Source organism: Bombyx mori, chromosome 5, assembly GCF_030269925.1.
Source record: "Bombyx mori chromosome 5, ASM3026992v2".
Taxonomy (NCBI): Eukaryota; Metazoa; Arthropoda; class Insecta; order Lepidoptera; family Bombycidae; genus Bombyx; species Bombyx mori.
The window spans coordinates 6394483-6413679 of record NC_085111.1 but is presented as its reverse complement, the minus strand read 5'-3'; the positions used below and the strand labels follow the sequence as shown (position 1 = coordinate 6413679).

Here is a 19197-nt window from a genome sequence, read left to right as displayed (position 1 = left end):
ACAGATCAGAGCTCACGGCCCACTTCGTGATAAGTATTCGTTCATAAACATAACAACTTTTAAGTTTTAACTTTTAGCTCACCTGTTCCGAAAGCTCGCTTATAAAATGTAGTAGCAGTTCCGATGTCCCTAAATAACTTATGTTATATTTTATTACATTATGTTCTTCTTTAACTGTGGAAGTCATTCGTGTACTTTTATTAAGCTATACACGCATTAATTAATCATCATCATGATCAACCCAAGGATCTTCTTCATTATAAACAGGCTTTTGCCGAGGTTCGCTATTACGACCGATTTGGTGTTGCTTATACGATACAAATATGTACACGGGAGAACTTGTCAATTAAGACAACTACTCTCCTAATCTGCGTAAAGGTACAATGTTAAACTATATGATTCGATAAGAGCAATAATAGCAATAAGATAATGCCAATTCCATTTCATCGAACGTCTTAAGTACATTAGTACCCTGTTAGCAATCCAATTAAACTTTATTTAATTATTATTTATTCGTTTACGTAATATATGTAACAATAGCAAAGTTTCTGGTTTTTTTTTTGTGAAGGTGCAATGATTTCTGTCGGGCGGAGCTCGAGGACTCCGCTGAGAGGGAAGGATTTGCTAAATTTCAAGCATAGATATATTTCAACCTATTGATTTATATTTAAAAAATCATACTTATCCAACGATCAATCAAATGCCAATTGGTGACGACATATTTTAAATCTCTCAATTACATGTGTATATAAATTTATTGGTGGTAGGGCCTCTTGTGAGTCCGCGCGGGTAGGTACCACCGCCCTGCCTATTTCTGCCCTGAAACCGTAATGCGTTTCCGTTTGAAGGGTCAGGCAGCCGTTGTAACTATACTTGAAACCTTAGAACTTATATCTCAAGGTGGGTGGTGCATTTACGTTGTAGATGTCTGTGGTCTCCAGTAACCACTTAACACTAGGAGGGCTGTGAGCTCGTCCACCCATCAAAGCAAACAAAAAAAAAAACAAAAAAAGTTATCACAATTACTTGGTTCGACATAATTTCGAATTAAAGGGAATTATAACGTAAATATCGAGTACTCACTGAAAAAGTTCAATTTAAAAGAATATCTTTAAACTGAAAAATGGTCAAAAACAAGGACATTCTTAAAAACTAAACATGGCAGGAACTGGGCAGGGTATTTGGGAAAATAAAAGTTGAGAGATGAATTTACCAAACAACTAAATAGCTGGGCCGAGAAGGTGGATACGCCATTATATTACAAATTACACCTATCATCTAAATAGTGCTAATAGTTTCTAAATAAAATGGCTATAGTGTAAAGATATGACAAAATCTATAGGTCTCCGTTAGTCGATTGACTAGACTTCAAAAGTAGAAAATAATTAAGAAAATGAAGGCATATCTTTATTCTCATACATGCATAATAAATAAAATCAGACAAAATCTATTTACACAGCTAGAAACATCTATTTTAAATTAAGGGCGGTAATAAAAGAAATAAATTAATAATTACATCTATTACTTAAACTAGTCCGAAATACTTCATGCCTCCGGCCATAAGTCTCTCATCATTTTGTTTTGTCTTCTTCGATCTTTTTTAATATTTTTGTTACCTGTATCAGATTTTCGCGTTAAAGCATCAAGCGAAATGACATCAAACATTTCATCATACTCATCGCCGTCTCTACCGTCACGATGTTTGTTTGGCTTAAGTTTATTCTGCCTCTTTCTGCCACCAAATATACCAAATTGATCACCGATATTTTCACCGATTTCAGTTAAATCTAAAACATCCAAATCCTCTAGTGCAAACTGTGGATTTCTGTTTTTCTTTTTGGGTAAGGTAAGGCCTTCATAATGAGAACCAAAATTATAAAAGTGTCCTCGACTTTCGTCTGCAGTTATTGATTCTTTTGTGGGTGAAATTTCTTCTGAACTTGAATCGAGACTTTGGACTATCTGTATCATATCATCGCTTACAGCTTCTCCTGATGTAACATCAAAAGCAACACTTGATGGAGTTTTGGGAGTGAGCGTTTCTACCTTTTCGTATTTCATATCAGACTCTATTTTCGGTATGTTAGACTCCTTTTCATTATTTGGTTGTAATGGTGTGACTTGCATAGATGATAATTGACCGGTTATATGCGCTAAAGACATCTCCAAACTGGGATCTTGAATAAACTCAGTTACACTATTTGGGGTAGTTATTTTCATCGTTGGCTCAGCTTTCTGATCTATGATAGCTACAGGCTCATATTTTTCGGTATTTATACTGCTAATAATAGCTATGTTCTCTGTTGTTTGAACCACAGGTATATCGGATGCAATGGCTATTGGAGCTGATGTTGTAGTTGTGGAGATTGAGGTAGATGTAGATTCAGTGGTTGTCCGCCTTTGCGGACGCCCTCCATTGCCTGGACGTCTAGTGGGCCGGCGAGTAGTTCGGCGATTACCGTTGACTGGGCGAACTCTTACAGTAGTGGATCTGATTGGTAAAGGAGTTGTTGTTCGTGTTGGTCTTCTTGATGGGCGGCGAGAGGGTCGAGGGCGTCTCGTAGTTGTCGAAGTCGTAGAAGTAACCGCAGGAGCTTGCTTCTTTTTAATTTTATTGGGTTTTTTACCACCGGAGGAACCAAACAGATCACCTAAAATGTCTTCGCCCAAAAGACTAAACCCTGTATAATCTGCACTTTCTACATCGTTAACGGCATCTAGTTCGCCTAAAATAAGAAAAAAATTATTCTAATATTTTAACGGTATTTTTTTGTTTTTTTTTTGTATTGCTTAGATGGGTGGACGAGCTCACAGCCCACCTGGTGCTAAGTGGTTACTGGAGCCCATAGACATCTACAACGTAAATGCTCCACACACCTTGAGATATAAGTTCTAAGATCTCAATTATAGTTACAATTCGAAGTATTGTTACAAATAATTTGAAGGACCCAGTGTAGTAGTGTTTGGATAAAATGTATTGTAAGCTAACAGAGCTAGTTTTCAAAGCATCATAGCTTCCGATTTTAAGGGTGCGTCAATCTATATCGCTGGTATGATGGTCAGTAGTGCTAGAATACAACTGATACATTCACCTCACGTCTCAAGGTGGATAGCAACATTCACGATATAGGCTCCAGTAATCACTTAACACCAGATGGGCGTGAAACTGGTTCACTATCTAGAACGTAAAAAAAAATGATGATAAAAAAATATTCCATACGCACCTTCATCATCATCATCATCATCGTCTTCTTCTTCATCATCGTCATCAGCACCGAGACCAAAGTCGTCGTCGTCATCATCATCGTCATCATCATCCTCCTTTTCATCCTGAGGAACAAGCGGAAGAGGATCTGCCGGCTCCGACGTCACTCCACGGGGCCCAAACTTGAAGCATGACACTCTAACTGCTGCCTCCACAGTACTCTTTGCCTGCAGCTCTAGACCTAAACACGCTCGAAACTCTTCTCCAGCTCGTGCAATATTATATACTCGTCCACAGAACTTTGATATGCCTCCAGGTAAAGGCATGCAAACAGGACTCGGCTTGCGACCTGAAAGAAAGTTAAATATATTTTGAATTGTACAGTTTGATTCACTTTTGATCAACGTAGAATAATTTCTCGATAGCACGAACTTTGGTTTTGGTAACTGAAATACGATTTAAAAAAAAACTTACTTGATAGAGTTCTGTTCGTGATCACCTTTTTACCGAAGCTCAGAGATACCGACATTTTATCGCCATTCAGATACATTAAAGTCGCACATCCTGCAATACAATTAAGTGCTTAAAACTTTTAAACACCAAAAGTTTATTCGAAATTTGGTAAGTGGCTTTTATTATTTGCATACAAACAAGTAGATAATGTATCATAATATCATATATATATTACAATTTAAAGAATTAATTTTAGATGCGTTGTTTCTTTCCTCTGAGACAGAAGAAAGCCCTCCCTGGATTGGAGCTGTTGAATGCTTACTGTTTATCTTTAATTATGTCACGATGTCATCGTCATAGACATTTCATTTAACTTGTACACATATATGATGGTTAAACATTAATTTATTATAAAAAAAAGAACACAATATTCCTAACCTAAAAGTACATGTTATTATCCGCAACATGCTTCGTCAGAATAATCATATATTATAACTGCAAAAGAGTAAACATTTGTGGTTCTAAGGGTCGCCGCAATACTGATTTTACTGTTAAGGATTGCTGAGCCGTTAACCTTTTCCAAGCCTCGTTATTATTCATTCATTTTTTTTTGTTTTGGTAATTTTTCTTTGGAATAAATGTTTATATTATTATTAGGGTCAGTTACGCCTAAACTCCATATACCTACCGTAATTTGCGTTTCGTCAAACGCTACTTTTTTTCAAATTCAACTTTTATACGCATCTGTTTTTGTTAGCTTTACAAATGGTCGTATTTAATTACATTGGATCAAACTACAATTTATAATTGTCAATTGTATTTTAATTGATCAAAATGTATTCTACTTATTTAATTTATTTATTTTACTTTTTTTAAAGAAAATTACGTGAATAGCGTGATGTATGATGAAATGAAAACTGCAAGACATAGTATACCTGGGCCATTTAAATTTATAACCGGAACGGAAAAATCCCGGCAACAGTTGCAAAACGCCTCGGAACACTTGCAATACTTGTTAATGCCATCATCATCGGGTTTGTCCTCGTCGTTTCTGTTCTGAATGCTTTTCCTTTGGTTTTGTTTTTCTGTTAAATATAAAAGGTGCGTTCTAAATAAAAACGTATTTAAAAAAATTAATACTCCAAATGCTTAGTTTCCTTTTAGCTTGGTCACTGAGCACACTGTCAGATAAGAAAGAGAAAAGACAAATTAGGAAGTACTAAACTCTATAAAAGTTACAAATTCATGTACTCAACGTGCTTAAGTATCCGCCGCGCCGTAACGCAACCGTTTTCTATTTATAAAAATTAAATGTTACATGTCCATTACTGCTCGAGTATTTATTATATCTATGAAACACGTGTTTTAATCCAAGTCACTAAAAACTTCCGACTGAATAACGCACAAGCCAGCACGCTAGACAACGGTTTGCGATGCATAAAAACTTGACTAATACATCGATACTGGCCACTTTCACGTGTTTTTCAATAGCTAACAAATTAATTGTTTTCAGCGGCTTTGTATTATTCCGGATGTTTTTAAGCGATTTTCTGTTGGTTTCTAACACGGCTTACGGCTCTCATCCGGATTTCTATTAGAATAGATGAGGTCGAAGTGCCAAGATTCTGAGAAAGCATACAAGATAGTAGGCAGCGGCTTGGCTCTGCCCCTGGGATTGCTGACGTCTATGAGCGACGGTGACCACTTACCATCAGGTGGGCCGTATGCTCGTCTGCCTACAAAGGTAATAAAAAAATAACAAAAAAATGACATGCTTATGCTATTTCTAGTTACCTTCAATCAATAGATAAATTATAAACTACTATACTCACTGACACTTTTCGAAGCTGCGAATGCTAGCAGCACGAATATCAAAAGTAATTCAAAAACCAGGGAGAGCCTCATCGTGAAGCTTGGCTCCCTGAGGCTTGGCCTGAAACACAATCGGAGAGATTTTAATTCTTAAATCAATAAACCTATCTAAACGTGTGATGAGTTCGTACAAGAAAAGTGACGCACGTAACTTCTACCTATGTTATGCAAGGCCTGTTTCTGTCCCGAAATAGTTATACATTGAATGCCCACAATTGGTTGATTACAAAATCGACCTCACGTCTCAAAATGCTTGTCGATTCCGATAATCGCTTAACACCGGACAATCTTCGAACTCAACCCAACCACGTTCAATAAAAAAGCATAATCAGTACCATAACATCACTGCATTTTAACGACACATAGTTTTCTGTGCGTTGATATCTTTTACACTAGGCAATGCCTTTACATTAAAATCGTAAGATTAATAATGAAAGCGATTATTTCATTACACTCTATATTATCAATATTGGAGACAGCACAAAAAGAACTTAATACAAAAATTATTGAATTAAAATAAAGTCTACGTAAAAATAAAAATACACTGGAATCGGTTTACCTTAGCTCAAAATTTCCCTCGATAAAGTTTCCTTAGGAACTAGTTGTAGAGCACGTTACTGTCGCGGTCGTAATTATTAGAATTAAAACCGATAAAAACGCAGACGACACCTTCGTTACACCAACACTGATTTGATACAAGCACACCGACTCCCGACCGGAGAAATGTTCGCTGACGTATAACATCGAGAAAGGAAAACTGTCTAACGGAAGTCTCTTTCGCTCGTTACGTAAAAGAAAGAGAAGAAAGCGCGCTCAGTTGGGCGAATATGTAGAATTTAGTGTCAAGTTGAGCATATGAAGTTTCATTAAGAACACACATGGATTTGACGACGCATTTTAAACAGGATGTACTAAATAAATTCTAATAGCAGTTAACTGTTATAACAACAACTCTGATTTTTAAATAGAATGTATCCGTAAAAAAATACAAATTATTCTTCTCGTTTCGTATACTTCAAATACTTCAATCTGATATCCTTCTTAAATGCAAATAATACCTAATATTACGTAAACAAATATGTAAGTTTTACTTGAAACATGCTCTCCGAATATTCTAGAATCAAAAAAAAAAAAACAGGACGTTGATCTGAGATACTGTCTGGGAACAACGAATTGGCATGTTGTAATTATCAACCTTTTTTTTGTTAAGGAAAAAGATGTTTCTAAAGGAATGAAACATGACATATTTACGGGATTCACTGTCTCTTTCACACACATACACAAACACACACACTCTGCGGCCCGTTGACTAAGTTCAAAAGCTGCTTCAGACTACGCTATACTATAGTGCCATATAGTACAGCAGCCTATATTTAGCCAATAATATATAGTACGTTACAGTGTGAACGTGTCTATAACAATGTATGGTGTGCGATATTGTTGTGCTATGATCTATATACTATATACTATTTATTAGAGTATTATAGTATTTTGATTTCAAAAATAATTTTATGTATATAATTATACATACATAAATATAATACATATATAAATAAAATATACACAAACATAGTAAGTAAAACAGTGTAAGTCTATTGACGTTGCATACCTGAATTTTCTTAAATTTCATAAGTGGAGTACAGTGTTTATGAATGTGTAATTTATGAGGCATTTGGTAAAATTGTGTTAAAGCTTTAAAAATGTTGCTATAAATTAACTAAAATGAACCAAAATGGTAAGACTGTCAAGCATAACTCCAAATAATGATACACGCGAACCCTGATGAAAATAAATTTATTAGTTTTATAAACTGGTGATTCCTTCGGAATGAACTTTGGATAGCAAAACAAAATAGAAATAATGCCGTATTTGAAAAATACGAATAAAGTTATTTTTTAAATGATAAAATAGCTTATTTTCAGAAGTATATGTAAGCACAAATTTGAAATATCATTGAACCTAAAAACTTCAAAGACTGTACTGGTTCTTAAAAACGACATTTTCTATTCATATAAAATCAATACGTACGTATAAAGGAATATGAACTACTTTTGTAACTGATATAGGCCTATACTGAAAGCAGCGCCTATTGTGAGCAACGATTCTATAACAATTATTTTTTATGAATGAATGTAGTATGCCCACGTTCTAATTAATTCATAATTCAATACGATTAACACTTAATTTATAAAAAAAACACAGATCGAAATTTTAATATTTTAATGGTACTAGCCAATTTGCATAAACGTCACTAGAATCGTCAAACTCCCGGTTGGGCGCCGGCGGCGACATGGTCACTTTCACAAGGAGAAAGTAAGTGCTCGATGATTTCTGTCCATTAAAATATTAATGTTTATTTAATATATTTACCTGCTTAATTAAGCTTCGTAATATTTTAGTCTTGTTAAAAAATATATGGATAATTTATTTTCTGTTTTCCTATAGTAGATAGTACGAGTAATATTAGTAGTATTATTAAACCTCGAATTCTTGTCATAATATCCTGTCATGTCCACTTTACTGGCGGTAAGACCCTCTAGTGAGTCCGCGCGGGTAGGTACCACCACCCTGCCTATTTCTGCCGTGAAGCCCCACCCTTCAAACCGAAACGCAGTAATGCGTGCAGCCGTTGTAACTATACTTGAGACCTTAGAACTTATATCTCAAAGTGGGTGGCGCATTTACGTTGTAGAAGTCTATGGGGTCGAGTAACCACTTAACACCAGGTGGGCTGTGAGCTCGTCCACAAATATAGGCAATAAAAAAAAACCTCAGTCTATCCTGACCTCCATGCAGCTACCTGATTTAATATTAATAGAAACGTACATGATTGAATGAATGAATGAATGAGGAGAACGACTGGAATAGAGTGATTAATAGGAAGCCAGAGAACGTCGGACTTGTGAATGAGATTAGTATGTATCAAGTTAGAGAAGCAGTGAGAAGTATGAAAAGCGGAAAATCGGAAGGACCAGACGGTATACCAGTGGAAGTATGGAAGATACTGGGAGAAGACGGATATAAGTGGCTGACTTTATTCTTCAATAAGCTGCTGCAAGAAGTAGTGATCCCTACGGAATGGAGCATCAGTACGCTGGTGCCCATATACAAAAATAAAGGGGATGTGCAAGACTGTGGCAGCTATCGGGGAATAAAGCTTATGTCTCATAGTATGAAAGTTTGGGAGAAAGTGATAGAAAAGCGATTGCGAGATGAAAGTGAGATCACCCAAAACCAGTTCGGGTTCATGCCTGGTCGCGGGACAACGGACGCCATATTTGCACTACGCCAAGTGTGCGAAAAACATCGCGACGTGCACAGGAATCTGCATATGGTGTTCGTTGATCTAGAAAAAGCGTACGACCGAGTACCTAGAGCAGTTTTGTGGTGGGCATTGAATGAGAAAGGTATACCTGGTAAGTATGTGAGGTTAATCTGTGCCATGTACAGTCGAGCAAGGACGTATGTACGAACCGCCGCGGGGAATTCCGACGAGTTCAATGTGGCAGTGGGCTTACACCAAGGGTCTGCACTAAGTCCCTATCTCTTCCTGCTTGTGATGGATGCCTTGACATCGGAGATACAGGAAGAGCCCCCTTGGTGTATGCTGTTTGCCGATGACATAGTGCTCGTCGGAGAAAGCGGGCTCGAGGTCCAAAACATACTGGAGAAATGGCGATGCAAGTTGGAGAGTGTTGGCCTAAAAATCAGCAGATCGAAAACCGAACATCTGTTCTGTGATTTTGGCGGTCTCTCCAATTTTACACCCATTTCCCTCGACGGAACACCTTTGCCAGTATGTCAAGACTTCCGATACCTAGGGTCTGTTATCCAAAGCGACGGTGAACTGGATCGTACTGTGAGGCACAGAATTGACGCAGGATGGATGAAATGGCGGCAGGTCACGGGCACCATATGTGACTCGCACATCCCTCTTCCCCTAAAAGGGAAGATATATAAGGCCTGCCGTCTTGTATGGATCAGCTTGTTGGACAACGAAAGTGGCGGATGAAAGGCGATTGCATGCAGCAGAGATGCGAATGTTGCGATGGATGTGTGGAGTAACGAGAATGGATAGAATACGGAATGAATATGTTAGAGGAAGTCTGAAAGTGGCACCTGTGACAGAGAAGCTGAGGAGTGCACGTTTGGGATGGTATGGACATGTGATGAGACGGAATGAAAATGAGGTTGTTAAGAGAGTGTTAACTATGAATGTGGAAGGATTTAGAGGAAGAGGTAGACCTAAGAAGAAATGGATGGATTGTGTGAAAAACGATATGGGTAGGAGGGGAGTGAGCGAAGAAATGGTATATGATAGAAGAGTATAGAAGGAGAAAACATGTTGCGCCGACCCCAGGTGACTGGGAGAAGGGCAGGATAATGATGAGAAACGTACATGATTTTCAAGTAAATTATTTAGTAGCTTATGAAATATTGTGTCAATCAACGATTCAAAAGAATAGCTGTTGTTGAAATGATAAGCTTTACATATTCATTTTAAACAACGTCTAAAATAATTGTAGTTTTTTCCGCGAAATCAGGTACCTCTTGAAGGGTGGGGCAGCCGTTGTAACTATACTGAGACCTTAGAACTTATATCTCAAGGTGTGTGGCGCATTTACGTTGTAGATGTCTATGGGTTCCAGTAAACACTTAACACCAGGTGGGCTGTGAGCTCGTCCACAAATCTAGGCAATAAAAAAAAAACTTCATTCTATCCTGACAGACCAATGGTGTTGTACTTATCAAACAATCGTATGAAAAATGCATCGAAGCAGTGCCTCTACAGATACGTTATTACAAATTGTTCACACCACTTTGACACGAAGTGATGGTCTGCGGGATATTTTTGCTATTATCAGCATAGGTATAAAAACTTCTCTTCTCCTTGAAGTGAAGTCTCGGGTAGGTTAGCTCACGAGGCTCAAAGCGGGAGTGTTACTAACACTGGCCCTGGCAAGAGCAATGCTTCGCAGAATCTACCATCGGATCGGAAACGCGACCCACTGAGAAGATCCGGCGAGAAACTCAGCGGGCTGTGTGGGTTAATTCACTAGTCGAACCCTTCGTCGCAAGCGACGGGTTCGGCGAGGACGCTGACCAGTGCTTGTTGTACCTAAAAGCACCGTTAATGGATCGAGAGGATCCGTAATGAGCAATGATATGTTTAGGGCAATCTGCGGGATAAGACGCCCGGTAAGTTTTTATCTAGCAATGTGACTGTGCCGGTGTTTGGATCCCGCAGGCAGGTAACAAATGTTCCCGAATGATTCCCACGGTGAAAGAATAACATCGCGTAATATAAATCAAATGCGCAAAAACTATAATTTGCGTAATTATCGGTGTTAAGGTGTCTTTTGAGCCTGCATGGGTCGGTACCCCACCCTACCTATTTTTACCGTGAAGCAGAAATGCGTTTCAGTTTGAAGCAATAGAACAGCGGTGTACTCAAAACTGACAACCAACTAAGCAATTAATAAAAACAAACACACACACACACACACACACACACACACACACACACACACACACACACACACACACACACACATACTCACGCTCCAAACTATGAACGCACTTTTCGACAAATCTTGTCTTATAATTATAAAAATATACTTTACTCAAACAGCACCTGCAACTCTGTTCGTGACCTAAGACTATCAAAGTAAAGTGATCCAAAAGTGGGGCACTGGTCCGATGGTGCACTTAGCTGCACAAATCAAGTCTATCTGTGGGTCAGACAGCTTTCTACGAAGGCGGAAAAACGTATTACAGCTTTCATCATGTCCTACGCAATTTTAAATGTATACACCGAATTACATATATTGAAAGCACAGCATCCTTCTTATCCGTATTAACATTACTACAAAAAAAAAACAATGATAAAACATTTTAATCTTTACGATGAATAGAAATTATCTTTGAAAGTAGGTATGCGTTTAAGTACGCATTACGATTTTGTTGTAAATAACAAAAAAATCAGTAATTTCAGTTTAAAGAAAACTTATAAAATACAGAAAATAAAAACAAATAAATTTAAAACCCTTGGTGTTTTATCCTCATTAATAATCTTCTCGAAAGTTCCGGAAAACATCAAGCCCACAAAACCACACTCACAATTTCCTTATAAATCAGTAGCCGCTGTTATCCACGAGAGAAAGTCAGCCGACTAGTTTTCAAGCACCATTCACGGACCTCCCAAAGTAATCAAAATAAACCGATGCCCATATACATTTATCTTCTATTTGAATTCGATGACTGAAAATCAAATATTAAAATCGTAATAAAAGCCCACCCCAGTCGCTTTCTCAATGCATTTCGGTGGTGCATATCATTTTAATACGATGCTTTAGTTAAATTTCACCTTCTATTGTGAGAGGTGAAACTGCGGTGGCGAGATCTTAGGAAAGGAGCAGTGTAGGCTCGGCTGTGGCGACGGTCGCCTCATTCGAACATTCCTCGCAAAAGCAACGATATCTGTCCTTCATTATAAATTGTGAATTTTAAAATTCAAATCTTATTTAGTTCTCGATCGGTGACAACGTCAATATGTCGGTCAAAGTGGTGCTTTCGGTGCTATTCGTGATTGTCACGACGGCAAACGCCATGGGCCTATTAGGTAAGTACCTAATGCAAAACAAATATGTAACCATCAAACAGTTAGAGAAAGCCGGTTGACGCTTAAATAAGTACGGTCCAATAATTATGAAATTTAAATAAAATTATGGAACACATAAAAAAGGAAGTTTAAATGTATTGTCACTACATAGTATAAAACAAAGTCGCTTTCTCTGTCCCTATGTATGCTTAAATCTTTAAAACTACGCAACGGATTTTGATGCGGTTTTAATAGATAGAGTGATTGAAGAGGAAGGTTTATATGTATAATAACATGCATTAAATAGTGGAGAAATCAATAATAAATTACAGTTTCCGAAGCGAAGCGAGAGCAGGTCGCTAGTAACGCACAAATAATACACTTCCGCGAGCTCATCAGTCGTTTTGTACACGTTATTACGAATGTACATATAGAATAATATACAAAATCAAATAAACATAATACAAACATGATTTAATAGTTCTTTTTTTGTGTATGTAATGAAAAATTTCAATAAAATATGTATTATCAAAATCCTGAAATGCTATTATAATTATTTCAGTTTAAAAGACTGATATTTGGAACTATTGCAGTAACAAATACATAAATATTAAACTAAAAACCCTCTTCAGAAACAATGTATGTATTTTATTGATTTAGAAAAATAATACATAAAAATCAGTTGTTCTTTGTAATAAAAATCAAATATTCCAGAATGTTCGACTCAACTACAAGATTACTACTCGATTACATTAGTTACGAAAGTTCCACTATACATTTCACTTATGATTATTTAACTGCGAGTCCAAATTTCTCTTACATAACAATATACAAAGACGACCACAAACGCTAATACCAATTTTAAAAGGCCTGTCGTTGTGCCAACCAACTATAACAACTCAGACCACTAAATTTGGTTACAAAGTACAATGAACTGGAGAACATGGCAGGTATCTGAGCAGTGAAAGTAGAAACGCGGCTCACGAGAAAGTTTCTAAACGAAACATCGAATATACAAAAACTGGACAGATTTACATACGAATGTTGAATTTTTTTTTTTTTTTTTTTATTTTATACATCAAACTCGGTTCGATGACTTGCGAAATAATTTATAATTTAACTTATTATTTTGTTTTTATAAACTAGTATTTATTTATTTTCTTACGTACATATTTTCCTTGTGCAATATTTCTAACTTTCTAATCTTGAAATTTCGGATTCTTGGATTCTAGTTTTTTTTCCTTTCTATTATTTGCCAGTTCGCAGTCACGATTAATTAATTAGCCACTGTACATGCCGGTGAAGTAGTTTTGATTCAATAGTGCCCATAATTATCAGATCAAAACTACTTTATTACGTTATACAACTTATTACCGACATGTCGTTTATCTTAACTTTTCCTAACCTAAGCTACGTAGATGTTTCCGGAAGCGGTATTTTTTTCTGAACCATATTTTCATCATCACTAAAAATTACATCCACATACAAATCGGCTATGATCACAAAGCTTAGCATGCTCATGCAAAAAGACCAGCGGCCTAAAGTCTGCATACTATATGACTATATAATATATAATTCAATATATAAAGTATTTAATTAGTATAGTAATAATTATAAAATAGAATTTAACACGTTTCCTATCTAACCATATCACGCCATTTTCCTTTTTTTTTCCATCTTTAAACATCTGGAATAGAAACCTCACACCATAAATTTTGCAGGGCAATTTCTAATCGACGTACCGGAACAACGCAATGACGAGTCTAGTAGAAACTGTTTGTGCAAGGGACAAGCCTGCGTTTGCTGTGTTAATTTTAATATGACATTCGTTGACGTGGGTGGACCAGGTATTGTATTTCTGTAAAATTTCCTCAATAATTAAGTAGAATAGTAATTATAAACACAATTTACTTTCATACCGTAGCTTGTATTTATGGTACCAACATTATCCTGGATTATGTGATGAAATAATCACATGTGGTGGTAATTGTCCTGTAGCATCTAAAACATCACTGCCTCAACACGCGCTCGCATTGCGTGTAGTAGAACCAGTTACTGGTCTTTGTTTTAGACACATTTTAACGAGGCAGTAAAAATAAATTTATTTTTCAGGTTGTGTCCACATGAAATATGTTTCGCCAGATGAAGGGTTCATGGTTAAGATATCTTACGGCAAAAACCTTATACACAGCAGTAAAATTCAAGGTAAACCATCACATTTTTCGATTACCATATAGTTTTCAAATTAATTTGCCATTTGCGTTTATTGGATATTTGTTCATGATTATTTCATCATATTCATATTTTTATAGGGAGCAACCCAGAACCGATTTGTCTTCAAGTATTCGATAAATTAGCAGAAGTCTGCGCTAAATTTAGTGAGCTGGCACCTACTTCTGAAGGCATTCGAGGATGCTTAGAGTTAGAGCCCAGGATATTTTTGGTTCCGCAAATACAGTTTCCGATTGGCTGCTTCAAATCAACACCACAAGGAATGGAGATGTTGCCTCAACCTGCCGAAATAGACACGTGAGTGCAACCTCTATAATTGTCTTCGAAATAAATATAATAAAAAATATGTAAATTTTATTTTGGAAATTATATTTTACAGGAATAAGGAAACCGAAGAAGAAGATGAAGAAACTGAAACAGAAGCGGCTGAAACTGAACAAGAGAGCGTCTATCAAAACATCGTACAGACACTCGAAGATGGAATCGCTTTCTTAGACACATTCTTGAATCCCAACAAAGGGAACAGCACCCCTACAGCAGCATCTTCTACAGTAAAACCGGATAACTCCGCTGAATCTCAAAACAGACAGTCTAAATACTTTAAGCATCCAAATCAACTGTGATAGATTTAAAAGAACGTCGTTTTAGTACAAAAGGCAATTCCTATGTTCACTTGCCTATATTTTTTACGTTTTCACAAAATCCTATTTATTGTGTAAGACTGCATTAATAAGAAAATTTATTCTAAGAAATAAAATATAGCTTTAGTAACGAGTTCCACTTTTTATTGTCCTCTATGAATCTTCAAAATTGGAACGTAATTGATAAAACTCATTAAAAACTGTAGAAAGCGTGTAAAAATCAACTCAGACTTAACCAGAAATTTAAGGTCTTGAACAAAATGTAATCATAGCGATCTAATGAGTAAGAAGCTAAGTGGCCTCGTGTCGAGTGGTGAGATTACGCCGCGGTTCAAATTATGCAGACAGTTCCCAATGTTTTTAAACAAATACTTATAGCATTTTTTATTTATTGCCATTGTAGGCAGACACGCATATAGCCCACTCCTTCTTCCCTACCTAATGATATCCTAAGAGGCTAGTCCATCTAGGCGCGGACCGGTAAGTGAGCTCGCAGGCTTAACCTGAGAGAATTGCTAACACTGACCATAGCTAGAGCAGTGCTTCGTTAAATCTATCATCAGATCGTAATCGCGAACCACTGAGGATATTCGTCGAAAAACTAATTAGGCTGTGTCTATGAAAGCCCACTCCACTCAAGCGTTTAGTGGTTAACGTACCGAAATTCACAGATATAATAACCTAAATTCCACTACCTACAGAAAATTTTGATTTGAAGAACGAACCACGCGGAAGACCACCCGCACGGATAGGTACCATCATTCTGCTTATTTTTGCGGTGAAGCATTAATGCGTTTCGGGGCAGAAGGTTGAAAGGTGGAGCAGCCGTTGTACTGTGAAACTCAGACTTGGAACTCATGTTTCAAAATCGGTGGCGGCTGTTTGATGTCTATGGATTCTGATAACTACTTAACACCAGGTGGGCCGTGAGATTGTCCAGCCATCATAGCAAAAATAAAGAGAAAAAAATTTATTATACCTGACATTCCGCTACTGGAGAATATTTTCTATTGGAGGCATACTTGGTCAATGGAAAAAGTACCTCACACTTAATGATAAGAGTACAAATGATGTTCAAGAATCTTTACTTTCTTTACTTTTGTGTTCTAATGGCCTTACTATGTTTGTTGCTGCGTTAAATTCAAAACTGTAACTAAAGCATGTTTTAGTGACGTCGAAAGATTAAATTTTATTTTATATCTAATCTTCCTGCGGAAGTCTCAATGATTATATCTTTTTTTTTATTCTGGACGATCCTATAGTATTTTGATGCGTTCCATGTTTTTAACTCCTGCGTTTCATGACTATCAATAAACCGGACCTTATTTTCTAATAATGTTCAAGCTTAGGAGCACGTCTTTTAAGATGTTAGGAAACCATGAAACGGCCACAAATCAGCTTTATTGAAAATATTATATTAAAATTATCTACATCATTAAATTATCTACATCGTTATTATCTACATCGTTAAGTATCATTAAACAGTAGACAGTATTAAGTAAATATTTTTCAAAGATTCCATGCATAGTGGCAGCCGTTGTATAGGCAGCGTGTTGTTGCCTATACTGAGATCTTAGAACTTATATCTCAAGTTGGGTGGCGTATTTACGCTGTAGATATCTATGGGCTCCAGTAACTACTTAACACCAGGTGGGCCGTGAGCTCGTCCACCCATCTAAGCAATAAAAAAACCCTAATAAAAAAAAACCTTGATCCAAATCACGGTAGTGGCATAATTCGTAATGAAGATATAAATCTCTATATTTGGGTACAGATGATTCGAGCGTAGAAATATGAGATTACAATAAAAATTCACATGTTCGGTAATATGCAACGCGTAACTGAAATACTTTTAATTGATGTTATCAGACAATCCTTGGTTATTGATAAGAAATCAGTAAAAATAATAATTCCCATTTATTGGTCCGATAAAACTTTTATAGTCTATTTTATTATTTTAAATGACAACAAATGTTAACTGGCTCTTGTTACTGTGTCTATGCAGTTGAAAACAGCAAAAGAGTTTTGCGTAATACATTTCAAAATCCAGACTGTTAAGTATAAGTATAGAGAAGTACACTTAGTAAGGAATTAAGTATAAGAAAATAGAGGCTATTTTATTTTATCTTTTTTAATATAATTTATATATATTTATACATATGACAAGGTGGCTGGCTGGTGGCAGTCACGACGACGCGCGACGGGTGCGCCCTACGAAAAAAAATCGATCAACAACGACAGTGTCAAACCGGACCGTAAATTGCTTTTTAGTTAAAATAGTATAATTGGACGGTAATACACGTGCAAGCCTACAGTCCTGGTGGTAGGACCTCTTGGGAGTCCGCACGGGTAGGTACCACCACCCCGCCTATTTCCGCCGTGAAGCAGTAATGCGTTTCGGTTCGAAGGGTGGGGTAGCCGTTGTAACTATACTGAGATTTTAGAACTTATATCTCGAGGTGGGTGGCGCATTTACGTTGTAGATGTCTATGGGCTCCAGTAACCACTTAACACCAGATGGGCTGTGCCATCCATCTAAGCAATAAAAAAAAATCCCTACCACCAGTAATTACGCAAATTTATAACTTTTTGCGGGTTCAATTATTAGTGTACATTGTACAATGTTGTCTCTTCAATGTGAAATTCGTTCGTGAGCACGTGCTAAGTACGTATTTTCTCAAAAATTTTTAAATCACTGATGGATTCAATGACCCTCTTTCGTTTAAGCTTTAGGCCTCGATGACAGTAATTCATTGTTAATAAACAATTTGACGATAGCTATAGAAAAATATAGTTATATCACGAGAAATGAATATGTCAGTGTAGTGATTTAGGTATGGATATTATCTTGTCAAGAAATCGGTAGTGACATAGTTATATACAGTAGTAGCCCCTTTTATTGCGATCATAAAGATATAATTTTATTATGAAGCTTTTACTTATGATATAAATAATAACTATGACAATACTACCAACTGTTAATGAAAAAAAATTCTTTTTGATGAGACCAAGGTTGCAAAACTGTATCTTATGAATGAGAGACTTGTGGAGAGTAGGTACTTAACAGTAGGCAGCAGGTTGGCTAAGCCCCTAACATTGCTGGCATTCATGGGCGATGGTAACCACTGATCATCAGGTGGACCGTTGCTCGTCTGCCTACTAGGAAAATAGAAAACAAATAAAAACCGGGGAAATTGAAAACAATAAGTTGATACAGTAGGTAAGTGTTACTGATACTTATCGATATCGAATGTCGGAATCTAAGTATGATTAAATCTCACTTTAAATTAAAAATCATGATTATTAAAAAAACCTAATATGATAATTATACATTCGCAGAATTTAAAACGTTATTTCTGATTTGATTAAAATTACCTCTGTTCAAGCGATTTTATTGCTACAATTTTATTTAAAAAACATTGTATAATAAGGATTTTCAGCAAGTGCAAGGGTATCCCTGGCACGATTTGTTTAAGTTGTCATGGCCTTGAGGATTAGACGTCCTTCGTATCTAACGATGCAACGGTGCTCAAATCCCTCTGGCAAGTACCAATTTTTCTAATGAAATACGTACTTAACAAATTTTCACGATTGACTTGAACGGTAAAGCAGTTCGTTTGAAAAAAAAAATACAGAACTTATATCTCAAGGTAGATGGCGGCATTTACGTTGTAAATGTGTATGGGCTCCGGTAACCACTTAACACTTGGTGGGCCGTGAGCTCACAAGCTGTTACGTAAACAATAAATAAAAACGACAATATGATATACGTTTGAGTAGAATAAACATTTCAATGAGGCGGCCGCTAGTTTGAAGCTGAACTTATAGTGTATAAGTCATCGTTTTTTTCTTTCTTTTTCGTTAAATAGGCAAAAAGTTCATCACTATCTACCACTAAATGGTTTTCGAAGAACACAGGTGTCACAACAGGAATGTTTACCTTGACATTAGGTAAAAATCCCATTACCTAGCATAATATAAATGTTGTCTCACCCAAACAAGCTAGAAGGTAACGCCATTCACTTGAGAATCAGTAATAAGGTAAAAAATATAATCCATGCAGTTTTTTTTTTAGTAAGCCCTTTTCTATTTTCTCTCTAAACTCATTTGAAATTGTTTTTCATGTAACACCTTTCATTATAGGTACACTACCGACGATTTTCAAACCTTCGCTTCAACAGAACGAGTTTAAA

At 36.5% G+C, this 19197-nt stretch overlaps 2 protein-coding genes across 3 annotated transcripts; one reads left to right on the top strand and one right to left on the bottom strand.

Annotated features, from left to right (window-relative positions):
* Positions 1 to 1385: 1385 nt before the first annotated feature.
* LOC101736159 (uncharacterized) lies at positions 1386 to 16147 on the bottom strand. Of its 2 annotated transcripts, none has more exons than XM_062668592.1 (6): positions 15984 to 16147; positions 5491 to 5591; positions 4594 to 4743; positions 3680 to 3769; positions 3225 to 3554; positions 1386 to 2726 (listed from the first exon to the last, which is right to left on the bottom strand). In XM_062668592.1, exons 2-6 carry the CDS (start codon positions 5561 to 5563, stop codon positions 1546 to 1548), a joined length of 1824 nt encoding a protein of 607 aa, XP_062524576.1. In that variant the 5' UTR covers positions 5564 to 5591; positions 15984 to 16147; the 3' UTR covers positions 1386 to 1545. The 2 variants fall into 2 exon arrangements, with proteins under 2 accessions (XP_062524576.1, XP_037867045.1); XM_038011117.2 differs by lacking the exon at positions 15984 to 16147 and adding an exon at positions 6090 to 6594.
* On the top strand, positions 11685 to 15137 carry LOC101736422 (uncharacterized). Its single transcript, XM_004932288.5, has 5 exons — positions 11685 to 12152; positions 13853 to 13978; positions 14244 to 14336; positions 14444 to 14660; positions 14743 to 15137. Exons 1-5 carry the CDS (start codon positions 12083 to 12085, stop codon positions 14984 to 14986), a joined length of 750 nt encoding a protein of 249 aa, XP_004932345.1. The 5' UTR covers positions 11685 to 12082; the 3' UTR covers positions 14987 to 15137.
* Positions 16148 to 19197: the final 3050 nt, after the last annotated feature.